Here is a 14,062-nt window from a genome sequence, read left to right as displayed (position 1 = left end):
CAACTTTTTGGGATTAGATTTGCTATCTGCGGCTATTTTACATTCAGTCACTAATTTAGCCATCTTGATTGTACTTTTACATTTCTTATTACATTCTTTATATGTGGTAAATGATTGGGTGTCCCATCTTGTTTAAATGCTTTGAATGCCCTCCTTTTTTAGTCCTCGTTTCCCCATCTCCCACGGACATTACTCAGATAACATCTCATACACTTGACTTTGAAAACACACAACTTTACTTTCTAGTGTTTGCAGAACTTGTTTGTTTGTGAGCAGCCTGGAGAGGCCTTGGCGTGTTCACAACACTAACAGCAATACACCACAAATACGGCGCAATCACACACACACAAACACTTGTGCACCCCAGGAAACAATGGGGCAGTGGCTTTAAAAACCGTTATTAAAGGAGACGGTAGTACCAGGCCGGAGCAGGACTAGTGCAGGTTACACCCGATACAGGCTGGACAGCTCGTACCAAATCCTCATTGCCGGGAGCGTACAATGCCAACCACGGCCGTAGAGGGGTAATTACAGAGAGTGTCGGACAGATCCATGGCTGAAATAAAGTAGGGAAAGCCTGGACTCCGGCGGAGAGAAGCAAATCCTAAACTGGACGGATTAACGTTCTGGGAGAAGTTCGGTCACTGCCCGGCCAGATCTCAGGGTGGCAGAAGGCACAAGGTGGGATGGATGGAAGAGTTACAGCCTGTGACAGATGTTGGAGGTGTGGAAGGAGGCGCAGGGAGCAGACCGCGCCCTTCCTCTGGGCACAGACCAGGCCAAGATGCTCACATGGTACCGCGGGTTGTCAGACACGATGGCTCAGTATTGTAGCGTTCGAAGACCTCCACGGGGCCCTGTGTGTGGGTCATGGACCTTTTCCATGGTTCAGGATGTAGTAGTCATGTACATACATGAGGACGGCTACTGGTTGTCCAATAATCAGAGAGATCCACACAGCAGCGTTTCCATAATTGCCCCTCAGAAAGCGGCTCACAAACCAGGCCAGGGGGATCTGCGGAGAGAAGAGAGACGTGAGAGGCGGGAAGTCGTCACCAGGAGGGGAGAGCACTGACCAATCACACACCTGCGACATCATGCCCATGAACGCCCACAGCCGGAACATCTTCAGAGGCACACTGACCAGGTACTGAGGAGAGACGAGGGCAGGACACGGTCAGAGGCAATGACGCCACAGCAATACTGCATAATAACAGAGTATTCCACTACATAATACTAATACACAGTAACACCCTGTATAACACCACAGCAATACCTGATAATACTACCACACAGTAACACTCCATATAAAACCACAGCAATACCGCATAATACCTGAGTATTCCACGCCATAATACTAATACACAGTAATACCACATATATTACCACAGCAATACCTCATAATAATAGAGTATTCCACTCCATAATACTAATACACAGTAACACTCCATATTACACCACAGCAATACCTCATAATACCCGATTATTCCATTCCATAACACTAATACACAGTAATACCACATATATTACCACAGCAATACCTCATAATACTACCACACAGTAACACCACAGCAATACCTCATAATACCCGAGTATTCCACTTCATAATACTAATACACAGTAATACCACATATATTACCACAGCAATACCTCATAATACTACCACACAGTAACACCACAGCAATACCTCATAATACCCGAGTATTCCACTCCATAATACTAATACACAGTAATACCACATATATTACCACAGCAATACCTCATAATACTGGAGTATTCCAATCCATAATACTAATACACAGTAATACCTCAAATAACACCACAGCAATACCTCATAATACTACCACACAGTAACACTCCATATAAAACCACAGCAATACCTCATAATACTGGAGTATTCCAATCCATAATACTAATACACAGTAACACCTCAAACACCACAGCAATACCTTATAATACCTGAGGATCCCACTCCATAATCCTGCCACACAGCAATACCTCATAATACTACCACACAGTAACACCACAGCACTACCTCATAATACCCGAGTATTCCCCTCTATAACACTACCACACAGTAATACCACATATAATAGCATAACATGGTCACTATCACGATCCAATATGACAGAATCACACGGGGCCCTTCATGTCCTCAGAAGGGGCCCCAGCCAGCATCATGCGGTTATGGGCAGGTCTTCTAAATAACAAACCTTTTTTCCTCATATAGTAATAATGGCCATTGTTGTACAGGCGGCTAGTGGTATTTAGCGCAGCCAGTGGAGGCCATGGACGAGCTACCACACAGACCACGGCTCACACGTGCGTCCGTCACACCAGCGTTATCTGGCACAGCCTCCCATTAGCGGCTACATCCACGTTCTCAGCGATCCGTTCGGTCACCTGATGTGCGTCACTCACCTCGTGGAAGAAAGCGGAGGCGAAGAACACGGCCGTCTGCGCTGCCCATTTGGACATTCCGCGCTTCATCATCGGTTTGTAGAAGTGTCTAGAACATAGAAACAAAGTCTGTGACCAGGTGCAGAGCAGCAGCTCACACACCGATTCCCTGTACAGCCTCCGTCCTACAGCTCTGTTCCCAATACGTCCCATTATTTCCAGAGCTTTATTGTAACGCTGCACCGCTCCACCATGTTCCAGCATGCCGCAACAGCTCAGTAGTATTATAGCATTACACCCCACCATCTGAGGGTCGTACCCCCTTCCTATTACCGTACTTCGCCTCAGTACCCCAACGCTGCCCTCCTATCTGACCTAGGGCTCTACTGCGCCTCCGTACCCCGACGCTGCCCACCTATCTGACCTATGGCTCTACTGCGCCTCCGTACCCCGACGCTGCCCACCTATCTGACCTATGGCTCTACTGCGCCTCCTTACCCCGACGCTGCCCACCTATCTGACCTATGGCTCTACTGCGCCTCCGAACCCCGACGCTGCCCACCTATCTGACCTATGGCTCTACTGCGCCTCCTTACCCCGACGCTGCCCACCTATCTGACCTATGGCTCTACTGCACCTCCGTACCCCGACGCTGCCCACCTATCTGACCAATGGCTCTACTGCGCCTCCGTACCCCGACGCTGCCCACCTATCTGACCTATGGCTCTACAGCGCCTGCGTACCCCGACGCTGCCCACCTATCTGACTTATGGCTCTACTGCGCCTCCGTACCCCGACGCTGCCCACCTATCTGACCTATGGCTCTACAGCGCCTGCGTACCCCGACGCTGCCCACCTATCTGACTTATGGCTCTACTGCGCCTCCGTACCCCGACGCTGCCCACCTATCTGACCTATGGCTCTACAGCGCCTCCGTACCCCGATGCTGCCCACCTATCTGACCTAGGGCTCTACTGCACCTCCGTACCCCGACGCTGCCCACCTATCTGACCTATGGCTCTACTGCGCCTGCGTACCCAGACGCTGCCCTCCTATCGGACCTATGGCTCTACTGCGCCTCCGTACCCCGACGCTGCCCACCTATCTGACCTAGGGCTCTGCTGCGCCGCCGTACCCCGACGCTGCCCTCCTATCTGACCTCTGGCTCTACTACGCCTCCGTACCCCGACGCTGCCCACCTACCTGACCTAGGGCTCTACTGCGCCTCCGTACCCCGACGCTGCCCACCTATCTGACCTCTGGCTCTACTACGCCTCCGTACCCCGACGCTGCCCACCTACCTGACCTAGGGCTCTACTGCGCCTCCGTACCCCGACGCTGCCCACCTATCTGACCTATGGCTCTACTGCGCCTCCGTACCCCAACGCTGCCCACCTATCTGACCTATGGCTCTACTGCGCCTCCGTACCCCGACGCTGCCCACCTATCTGACCTATGGCTCTACTGCGCCTCCGTACCCCGACGCTGCCCACCTATCTGACCTATGGCTCTACTGCGCCTCCGTACCCCGACGCTGCCCACCTATCTGACCTCTGGCTCTACTGTGCCTCCGTACCCCGACGCTGCCCACCTATCTGACCTATGGCTCTACTGCGCCTCCGTACCCCGACGCTGCCCACCTATCTGACCTAGGGCTCTACTGCACCTCCGTACCCCGACGCTGCCCACCTATCTGACCTATGGCTCTACTGCGCCTCCGTACCCCGACGCTGCCCACCTATCTGACCTATGGCTCTACTGCGCCTGCGTACCCCGACGCTGCCCACCTATCTGACCAATGGCTCTACTGCGCCTCCGTACCCCGACGCTGCCCACCTATCTGACCTATGGCTCTACTGCGCCCCCGTACCCCGATGCTGCCCACCTATCTGACCAATGGCTCTACTGCGCCTCCGTACCCCGGCGCTGCCCACCTATCTGACCTAGGGCTCTACTGCACCTCCGTACCCCGACGCTGCCCACCTATCTGACCTATGGCTCTACTGCGCCTCCGTACCCCGACGCTGCCCACCTATCTGACCTATGGCTCTACTGCGCCTGCGTACCCCGACGCTGCCCACCTATCTGACCAATGGCTCTACTGCGCCTCCGTACCCCGACGCTGCCCACCTATCTGACCAATGGCTCTACTGCGCCTCCGTACCCCGACGCTGCCCACCTATCTGACCAATGGCTCTACTGCGCCTGCGTACCCCGACGCTGCCCACCTACCTGACCTATGGCTCTACTGCGCCTCCGTACCCGACGCTGCCCACCTACCTGACCTATGGCTCTACTGCGCCTCCGTACCCGACGCTGCCCACCTACCTGACCTATGGCTCTACTGCGCCTCCGTACCCCGACGCTGCCCACCTATCTGATCTCTGGCTCTACTGCGCCTCCGTACCCCGACGCTGCCCACCTACCTGACCTATGGCTCTACTGCGCCTCCGTACCCGACGCTGCCCACCTATCTGACCTCTGGCTCTACTGCGCCTGTGTACCCCGACGCTGCCCACCTATCTGACCTATGGCTCTACTGCGCCCCCGTACCCCGACGCTGCCCACCTATCTGACCAATGGCTCTACTGCGCCTCCGTACCCCGACGCTGCCCACCTATCTGACCTATGGCTCTACTGCGCCTCCTTACCCCGACGCTGCCCACCTATCTGACCTAGGGCTCTACAGCGCCTGCGTACCCAAACGCTGCCCACCTATCTGACTTATGGCTCTACTGCGCCTCCGTACCCCGACGCTGCCCACCTATCTGACCTATGGCTCTACTGCGCCTCCTTACCCCGACGCTGCCCACCTATCTGACCTAGGGCTCTACAGCGCCTGCGTACCCAAACGCTGCCCACCTATCTGACCTATGGCTCTACTGCGCCTCCGTACCCCGACGCTGCCCACCTATCTGACCTATGGTTCTACTGCGCCTCCATACCCCGACGCTGCCCACCTATCTGACCTATGGCTCTACTGCGCCTCCGTACCCCGACGCTGCCCACCTATCTGACCTATCTCTCTACTGCGCCTGCGTACCCCGATGCTTCCCAGCCATCCATCATAATGCTGTATTGCACCTCCGTACCCCGACATCGCTATACTATGCTTCTATACCCGGACTCTACCCCCCTATCTCTGTACTGAGCATCCATATCCTGATGCTACCCACCAACCCTATGGCTGTACTGTGCCTCCCTATCCTGATGATTTCATACCACCTCTATGGGGGGCAGCACCAGGGACTCCATGGGGGGTGTTATACGATTGTCCCCTACAGAACCCAGGACTGGTCGGGTATGGAGGGACTGGTGGAGGGGGGGTGGGAGCAGCGTGGAGGGCTGAGAAGTGGCATAATAGCAGTACATGATTGGTCAGAAGTAGAGGGGGACCGTGGGGCACGTACAGGAGCAGTCCCCTGTGCCGCACCAGCTGCTCTCTCTGACACGAGACCTGTACCGAGCCTCTGGGAGAGCCAATTCCGCACACGCTGCCGCTGCTCTACGCTCTCACCCCAGGGATGTGACTGACGGCGCGCAGTCACATAACAGCGATTTATCTGCGAGACGCCCACAGACCTCGGAATGATGGACGGCCAGGTAATCACTGCCCAGCTGGCGGCCTCCTGCAGTGTGGCACAAGTCTACAAATCGCTGTGGTGTCAGAGTCTGTATACTCCGGCTGAGGTCTGTTTATAGCCCCGGACTACGTGCTACAGGTATTCGCTGTACCACTCATGGCACGTTCGCAGTGCTTGTGGCTGGAGACACTAGCCCACGTGGACAAAGTGGCTGCCGCGGCACTAAAGGGGTTTCTGGGTGTCGCGGCTCCGGACCCCTCAGGCGGACCCCTCAGGCGGACAAAGCAGGTCTCGATGTGTAGCCTACAGGTCCGCCGGGGGAGGTAGAGGCTGCAGATCTCTGCCAGCTACCATTGCAGACGGCTGGTCCGTGGTCAGCGACCAGTGGGGAAGTAGCCGACGCAATCAGGTGTGTCTGCAGTAAGTAATACTCAGGTGTCAGCATTAGGGCCACGTGGTAGGAATCTGATGGTGGCAGCGATATCCCCGCCCACTGCGGGTGGTAAGAAGAAATCCCCTATTGGCCAGGTTCTGTGAGACAGCGAAGGGCGCAGTCAGTGAGGGCAGGCGTCTGGTCACAGTGCTATACTAGTGGGCAATCAGCTTGCGGATCCAACCACTCGGTAAGTGAGGCTGTTCTAGCTCCGCCCCTCCTCTGCCGGTTACCTGATGCACCATTTGTGGACGGGGATATTCCAGTTCTGCCAGAAGTAGGTCACAGTTTCAGAGTTCCTAAGGAATAGAGGAACCAAACAAATAAACAGACCGGACGACACTATAGAAGTGTTTCCCAGCCCACGAGACTAGTACTGGGCGTCCACCCCGATCCCGACACTCACCACCAGTCCCGGTAGAACTCTCGGTCTCCAAATCGCATTAACTCAGCCACAAAGTTCATGGAAGAGTGAAAGAACCAGTAGAAGAAGATCAACCAAATTAAGTGATTGGGGACCTGGAACAGAGGACAATGACGCCCTTTCATATACCGCGGAAGCCCTCTTATATACGCTACTGAAGTGGGAGCAGGACACACAGAGAACCCAACTTACCGCCAACTTCAGGAGACGCTCAATGATTCTGGAGTAATCCATGTCCTGCAAAAGAGACAATCAGGTGACTAAAGCTGGCCATGCACCTACAGAATCATTGTCCGATCTGTCTGGTTGGAACAAAAACCTGGTAATGGATGAGAGCAGATGACAGCTGACCATTTGCTTTGAAATGCTGGAAACTGTCACTCATCCATTACCAGGTGTTTGTTCCAACCAGCCAGATCTGACAATCGATCTGTAGATGTATGGCCAGCCATAGACGAGACATAATGGGCCTCATTCTGAGCATGACGCAAAGCCCCTCGGTTCCTGGTAAGTGCTGAGCAGCTAGCGGACGGTATAATCAGAGGGTCACCTGCATAAATGTGCGCGGTAGAGAGATAAAGGTATAATAACCGGGGTGAATAATCCCGGTCTGTAGGTGTAAATAGAGATCCGTCACTTGACTCTGTGTTTAGTAAGTGTCGTTGCAAAGATGTAGGGCGACGGTGATGTCATAAAACTCCTCTAATCCAGGGGCACTGAACCCCACACCTCTGTTACCCCAATCTAGGTCTACGATTACCCAGCGAGGAGCCACAGGATAATGGCTCCATATGGCTTATGCTGCTCCTAGATATAGCAACAGGGACCCCAATATACAGAGAAGCCTTGACGACCTCTTGGGGCTTATCATACACCTGCGCAGGTACATGTAACAATATCTCTGAATCCTGTTACCCTATAGGATTTATATCTTGTTGCTGGTGTCAGTCAGGGTTCTGGGGGAATCAATGTGTTTTCTTACTCAGTATCACCCTCCCTTGTGGGCACCTAAGTGATATAACGGAGCATCTGCCCGGATATATACCCTCCTGCATAGCCTGGTACCAAGGTCGCGCCCTCTACCCGCTGCCTCATATCCGGACCATCCCTGCCATGGTGCTGTAACACCCAACACTCCGTCTCACCGCAGGACTGTGACCTAACAGGAGCATATGAACAGTAAGGTCGGGGGATGGGGGTGGTCACTGACTGGTAGTGACAGCTATAGCCGCGCTCATTGCTGCTGCTAGAATCGCTACACCGCGCCACCACCATTAAATGCTTGTCTATGAGCAGCAACAAGATAGACACACAAGCGTGGCAACGGAGATGCGCCAATTGCCATGAATGTAACACGTGGCCAATGGCAGGCAACGATGAGCACGGCATCATCCGCATGGGGGTCCGACATACACAGCGCAGCGCAATGAGTGGGAACCAGCTCTATGTAATCGTAGAACAAAGCGTCATATATACACCGGTTACACACTAACCCGAAACGGTTTCATGGAGTTCTGGATTGCTGGGACCATCCACTGGAAAACAAGAGCAACACCTAATTATAGGCCCTCATCCGAGGACCGGTAGTGACTGAGCTGTCTTCTCAGCGGCAGTACCCTCATTACCAGTGATGCCTCCACCCTCCTCTTCTCAGCGGCAGTACCCTCATTACCAGTGATGCCTCCACCCTCCTCTTCTCAGCGGCAGTACCCTCATTACCAGTGATGCCTCCGCCCTCCTCCGCTCCCATAACCTTAATACCAGTGATGCCTCCGCCCTCCTCTTCTCAGCGGCAGTACCCTCATTACCAGTGATGCCTCCGCCCTCCTCTTCTCAGCGGCAGTACCCTCATTACCAGTGATGCCTCCGCCCTCCTCTTCTCAGCGGCAGTACCCTCATTACCAGTGATGCCTCCGCCCTCCTCTTCTCAGCGGCAGTACCCTCATTACCAGTGATGCCTCCGCCCTCCTCTTCTCAGCGGCAGTACCCTCATTACCAGTGATGCCTCCGCCCTCCTCTTCTCAGCGGCAGTACCCTCATTACCAGTGATGCCTCCGCCCTCCTCTTCTCAGCGGCAGTACCCTCATTACCAGTGATGCCTCCGCCCTCCTCCGCTCCCATAACCTTAATACCAGTGATGCCTCCACCCTCCTCTGCTCCCATAACCTTAATACCAGTGATGCCTCCGCCCTCCTCCGCTCCCATAACCTTAATACCAGTAATGCCTCCGCCCTCCTCCGCTCCCATAACCTTAATACCAGTGATGCCTCCACCCTCCTCCGCTCCCATAACCTTATTACCAGTGATGCCTCCGCCCTCCTCCGCTCCCATAACCTTAATACCAGTGATGCCTCCGCCCTCCTCCGCTCCCATAACCTTAATACCAGTGATGCCTCCGCCCCCATAACCTTAATACCAGTGATGCCTCCGCCCTCCTCCGCTCCCATAACCTTAATACCAGTGATGCCTCCGCCCTCCTCCGCTCCCTTAACCTTAATACCAGTGATGCCTCCACCCTCCTCCGCTCCCATAACCTTAATACCAGTGATGCCTCCGCCCTCCTCCGCTCCCATAACCTTAATACCAGTGATGCCTCCGCCCTCCTCCGCTCCCTTAACCTTAATACCAGTGACGCCTCCGCCCTCCTCCGCTCCCTTAACCTTAATACCAGTGACGTCTCCGCCCTCCTCCGCTCCCTTAACCTTAATACCAGTGATGCCTCCGCCCTCCTCCGCTCCCATAACCTTAATACCAGTGATGCCTCCACCCTCCTCCACTCCCATAACCTTAATACCAGTGATGCCTCCGCCCTCCTCCACTCCCATAACCTTAATACCAGTGATGCCTCCGCCCTCCTCCACTCCCATAACCTTAATACCAGTGATGCCTCCGCCCTCCTCCGCTCCCTTAACCTTAATACCAGTGACGCCTCCGCCCTCCTCCGCTCCCATAACCTTAATACCAGTGATGCCTCCGCCCTCCTCCGCTCCCTTAACCTTAATACCAGTGATGCCTCCACCCTCCTCTGCTCCCATAACCTTAATACCAGTGATGCCTCCACCCTCCTCCACTCCCATAACCTTAATACCAGTGATGCCTCCGCCCTCCTCTGCTCCCATAACCCAATCACCAGTGATGCCTCCACCCTCCTCTGCTCCCATAACCCAATCACCAGTGATGCCTCCGCCCTCCTCCGCTCCCATAACCTTAATACCAGTGATGCCTCCGCCCTCCTCCGCTCCCATAACCTTAATACCAGTGATGCCTCCACCCCCATAACCTTAATACCAGTAATGCCTCCGCCCTCCTCCGCTCCCATAACCTTATTACCAGTGATGCCTCCGCCCTCCTCTGCTCCCATAACCCAATCACCAGTGATGCCACCGCCCTCCTTTGCTCCCATAACCCAGTAACCAGTGATGCCTCCGCCCTTCCCTGCTCCCATAACCTAGTCACCAGTGATCCCTCCGCCCTTCCCTGCTCCCATAACCCAGTAACCAGTGATGCCTCCATCCTCCTCTGCCCATAACCTTATTACCAGTGATGCCTCCGCCATCCTCTGCTCCCATAACCCAGTCAGCAGTGATGCCTCCGCCCTTCCCTGCTCCCATAACCCAGTCACAAGTGATGCCTCCGCCCTCCTCCGCTCCCAAAACCCAGTCAGCAGTGATGCCTCCGCCCTTCCCTGCTCCCATAACCCAGTCACCAGTGATGCCTCCGCCCTCCTCCGCTCCCATAACCCAGTACCAGTGATGCCTCCGCCCTCCTCTGCTCCCATAACCTTATTACCAGTGATGCCTCCGCCATCCTCTGCTCCCATAACCCAGTAACCAGTGATGCCTCCACCAGAACGTCACTATACACCATCTGTATACCCAGCTCACCTCCTATTTACGAGCACTTTCAGCCACATGACTAACTTGGTTGTCCAGCTTCAGTAGCCTCTGAGATCCCACCAGTAGCCCCATTCTCCTCTTCCCCTCACTCTAAACCAGGGATGGGGAACCTTTGGCCCTCCAGCTGTTGTTGAACTACACATCCCAGCATGCCCTACAACAGTTTTTGCATGGCCAAAAAGAAAAACAGTAAAAGGGCATGCTGGTATGTGTAGTTCAACAACAGCTGGAGGGCCAAAGGTTCCACATCCCTGCTCTAAACCCTCCCCATTAGTGGTGACAGACCCGGGGTGTAGGGACCAGTCTCACCTGCTGGATGAGGCCGACCAGGACCTGCATGATGAACAACTGTGTATAAAGGAAGAAGAGAGAGCCAGAGGTGAGCAACACATCGCGCCCTGCAGTCCTGTGTATGGGGGCGGTCCAGGATACAACGTGAGTGGTGAGGTCTAGGGTATAGCTGGGGTGGGCGTAAGGGATGGAGTCAGGGGGGTGGAGGGAGTGATGTGGTCCAACAGGGGTGGGGGGAGATATGGGGTCAAGGCATGGGGAGAGTGATGGGGTCCAGCAGGAGTGGGGCAAGTGATGGCGTCCGTAGGGTGGCAGGAGTGATGGGGTGCAGGTTGGACTTTGTACAGTGTCACCACTCATACTCTACTCACCATTTCCACAAGCCGCCTGAGAAGAAACCTCTTCCGAATCCGAGGAGAACGTGGGAAGTTGAGCTCGTAGCAGAGGGTGGGAGCCAACACAAAGTAATATAGGTCTGAGGGACAGAGAGAACCACGTGAGATATAGGTACATTAGGGGTAACTGCGGGGACAGGTCTCACCTTACCTCTATGCGTCAGGTTCCCCGGATAGGACACCTCCATCTTCCCAACATCACCATTGGCTTTTCTTATTAGCGGAGCTGGGACACAAAGAGAGAAACACATATAGACGGAGCGGCTAGAACTCCATGTCCCCACGCCGGTCACAGGAGACGCCTCCGTGTCCCCACGCCGGTCACAGGCGACGCCTCCGTGTCCCCACCCTGTTCACAGGCGACGCCTCCGTGTCCCCACCCTGTTCACAGGCGACGCCTCCGTGTCCCCACCCTGGTCACAGGCGTCGCCTCCGTGTCCCCACCCCGGTCACAGGCGACGCCTCCGTGTCCCCACCCCGGTCACAGGCGACGCCTCCGTGTCCCCACCCCAGTCACAGGCGACGCCTCCGTGTCCCCACACCAGACACCGGTGAGAAAAATGGAATGATCACAACAGGTGACATTAGACAAAGGGGCTGACACGAGGGAGTTGGACAGGTAACGCGACGACACCTGCACTCACCAGACTGAGAGCGTCCCAGCGCCCTGGTCCGCACCAGCCGTCTCTCCCGGCACCAGCGGTTCACATCTTTATAGGAGTAGAGCTTGAGGAAGAGGATGGTGTACACGCTCAGAGCACACACAGCTCCCACTGCAAGAGGAGAACATGATCCAGATGGCAAGATGCCCGATAGTGACCTACGCCAGCTTCCGAACCTTATACATCCCAACTGATGGGGCGTGGGAGAGTTGGGGTGGCGCCCTAAGTGATGTGACACCACCTTACCTCTCCTTTCCCTATGCTACCCTACAGCCGATGTAATACCACCCAACAGCTCCCGCCCCTCACACCCCCCATCTGATGTGACACCACCCTACAGCTCCCGCCCTTCACACACCCCCATCTGATGTGACACCACATTACCTCTCACACACCCCTTCTGATGTGACACCACCCTACAGCTCCCGCCCCTCACACCCCCCATCTGATGTGACACCACCCTACAGCTCCCACCCCTCACACCCCCCATCTGATGTGACACCACCCTACAGCTCCCGCCCCTCACACACCCCCATCTGATGTGACACCACATTACCTCTCACACACCCCTTCTGGTGTGACACCACCCTACAGCTCCCGCCCCTCACACACCCCTTCTGATGTGACACCACCCTACCTCTCACACACCCCATCTGATGTGACGCCACCCTACAGCTCCCGTCCCTCACACACCCCTTCTGATGTGACACCACCCTACCTCTCACACACCCCATCTGATGTGACACCACCCTACAGCTCCCGCCCCTCACACACCCCTTCTGATGTGACACCACCCTACCTCTCACACACCCCATCTGATGTGACACCACCCTACAGCTCCCGCCCCTCACACACCCCTATCTGATGTGACACCACCCTACCTTTCACACACCCCATCTGATGTGACGCCACCCTACAGCTCCCGTCCCTCACACACCCCCATCTGATGTGACACCACATTACCTCTCCCGCCCCTCACACACCCCTTCTGATGTAACCACCCTAAAGCTCCCGCCCCTCACCCCCCCCCCAGCTGATGTGACACCACCCTACAGCTCCCACCCTTCACACACCCCTTCTTTCGTAACACCACCCTGTTTGACCCTTAATAATGCTAATGAGACATGAATCCTGCTCCGCCCCCAGCAGGGTGACCTAGAAGGGATCGGTGGATATCATTACCTGGAGTGGTGGAGAGCACAGTGAACACTACCATTACCGGGAACCACAGGATACCGGTAAGGATGACAGTATACAGGAGTAGTCCCATACGCTCCGATAGGGTTCCCTGTGTGACAGACAAACAGCAGGTAAGGCATCATATCCCCCCCCCACACACCCCTCCCAGATTCATGTATCACCCCCCCCACCTCCCAGATTCATGTAGCCCCCCCCCCCACCTCCCAGAATCATGTAGCCACCCCCCCCTCCTCCCAGAATCATGTAGCACTCCCCCCCACCTCCCAGATTCATGTAGCCCCCCCCACCTCCCAGAATCATGTAGCCCCCCCACCCACCTCCCAGAATCATGTAGCACTCCCCCCCTCCAGATTCATGTAGCCCCCCCCCCCCTCCTCCCAGATTCATGTAGCACTCCCCCCCCACCTCCCAGATTCATGTAGCACTCCCCCCCCCACCACCTCCCAGATTCATGTAGCAATCCCCCCCCACCTCCCAGATTCATGTAGCAATCCCCCCCCACCTCCCAGATTCATGTAGCAATCCCCCCCCCACCTCCCAGATTCATGTAGCAATCCCCCCCACCTCCCAGATTCATGTAGCAATCCCCCCCCCACCTCCCAGATTCATGTAGCACTCCCCCCCCCCCCACCTCCCAGAATCATGTAGCACTCCCCCACCACCTCCCAGATTCATGTAGCACTCCCCCACCACCTCCCAGATTCATGTAGCAATCCACCCCCACCTCCCAGAATCATGTAGCACTCCCCCCCCACCTCCCAGAATCATGTAGAACTC

The 14,062-nt window shown here is 55.5% G+C and overlaps 1 protein-coding gene across 1 annotated transcript in view; it reads right to left on the bottom strand.

Annotated features, from left to right (window-relative positions):
* Positions 1 to 213: 213 nt before the first annotated feature.
* Positions 214 to 14,062, bottom strand: part of DGAT1 (diacylglycerol O-acyltransferase 1) — a 46,312-nt gene continuing 32,463 nt past the window's right edge. The window contains exons 6-17 of the mRNA XM_083168387.1: positions 13,268 to 13,373; positions 12,068 to 12,196; positions 11,575 to 11,649; positions 11,400 to 11,503; positions 11,047 to 11,085; positions 8,335 to 8,376; positions 7,034 to 7,078; positions 6,824 to 6,936; positions 6,651 to 6,716; positions 2,422 to 2,509; positions 1,088 to 1,150; positions 214 to 1,015 (exon numbers count right to left, since the gene is read on the bottom strand). Of these exons, the coding sequence (XP_083024513.1) occupies positions 869 to 1,015; positions 1,088 to 1,150; positions 2,422 to 2,509; positions 6,651 to 6,716; positions 6,824 to 6,936; positions 7,034 to 7,078; positions 8,335 to 8,376; positions 11,047 to 11,085; positions 11,400 to 11,503; positions 11,575 to 11,649; positions 12,068 to 12,196; positions 13,268 to 13,373 (1,017 nt within the window). The 3' untranslated portion in view covers positions 214 to 868. The remainder of the gene's footprint in view (positions 1,016 to 1,087; positions 1,151 to 2,421; positions 2,510 to 6,650; positions 6,717 to 6,823; positions 6,937 to 7,033; positions 7,079 to 8,334; positions 8,377 to 11,046; positions 11,086 to 11,399; positions 11,504 to 11,574; positions 11,650 to 12,067; positions 12,197 to 13,267; positions 13,374 to 14,062) is intronic.

Source organism: Crinia signifera, unplaced genomic scaffold (assembly GCF_055691185.1).
Source record: "Crinia signifera unplaced genomic scaffold, ASM5569118v1 HAP2_SCAFFOLD_80, whole genome shotgun sequence".
Taxonomy (NCBI): domain Eukaryota; kingdom Metazoa; phylum Chordata; class Amphibia; order Anura; family Myobatrachidae; genus Crinia; species Crinia signifera.
Note: the sequence above shows the minus strand (reverse complement) of the source record. Positions and strands in the feature narration are given on the sequence as shown.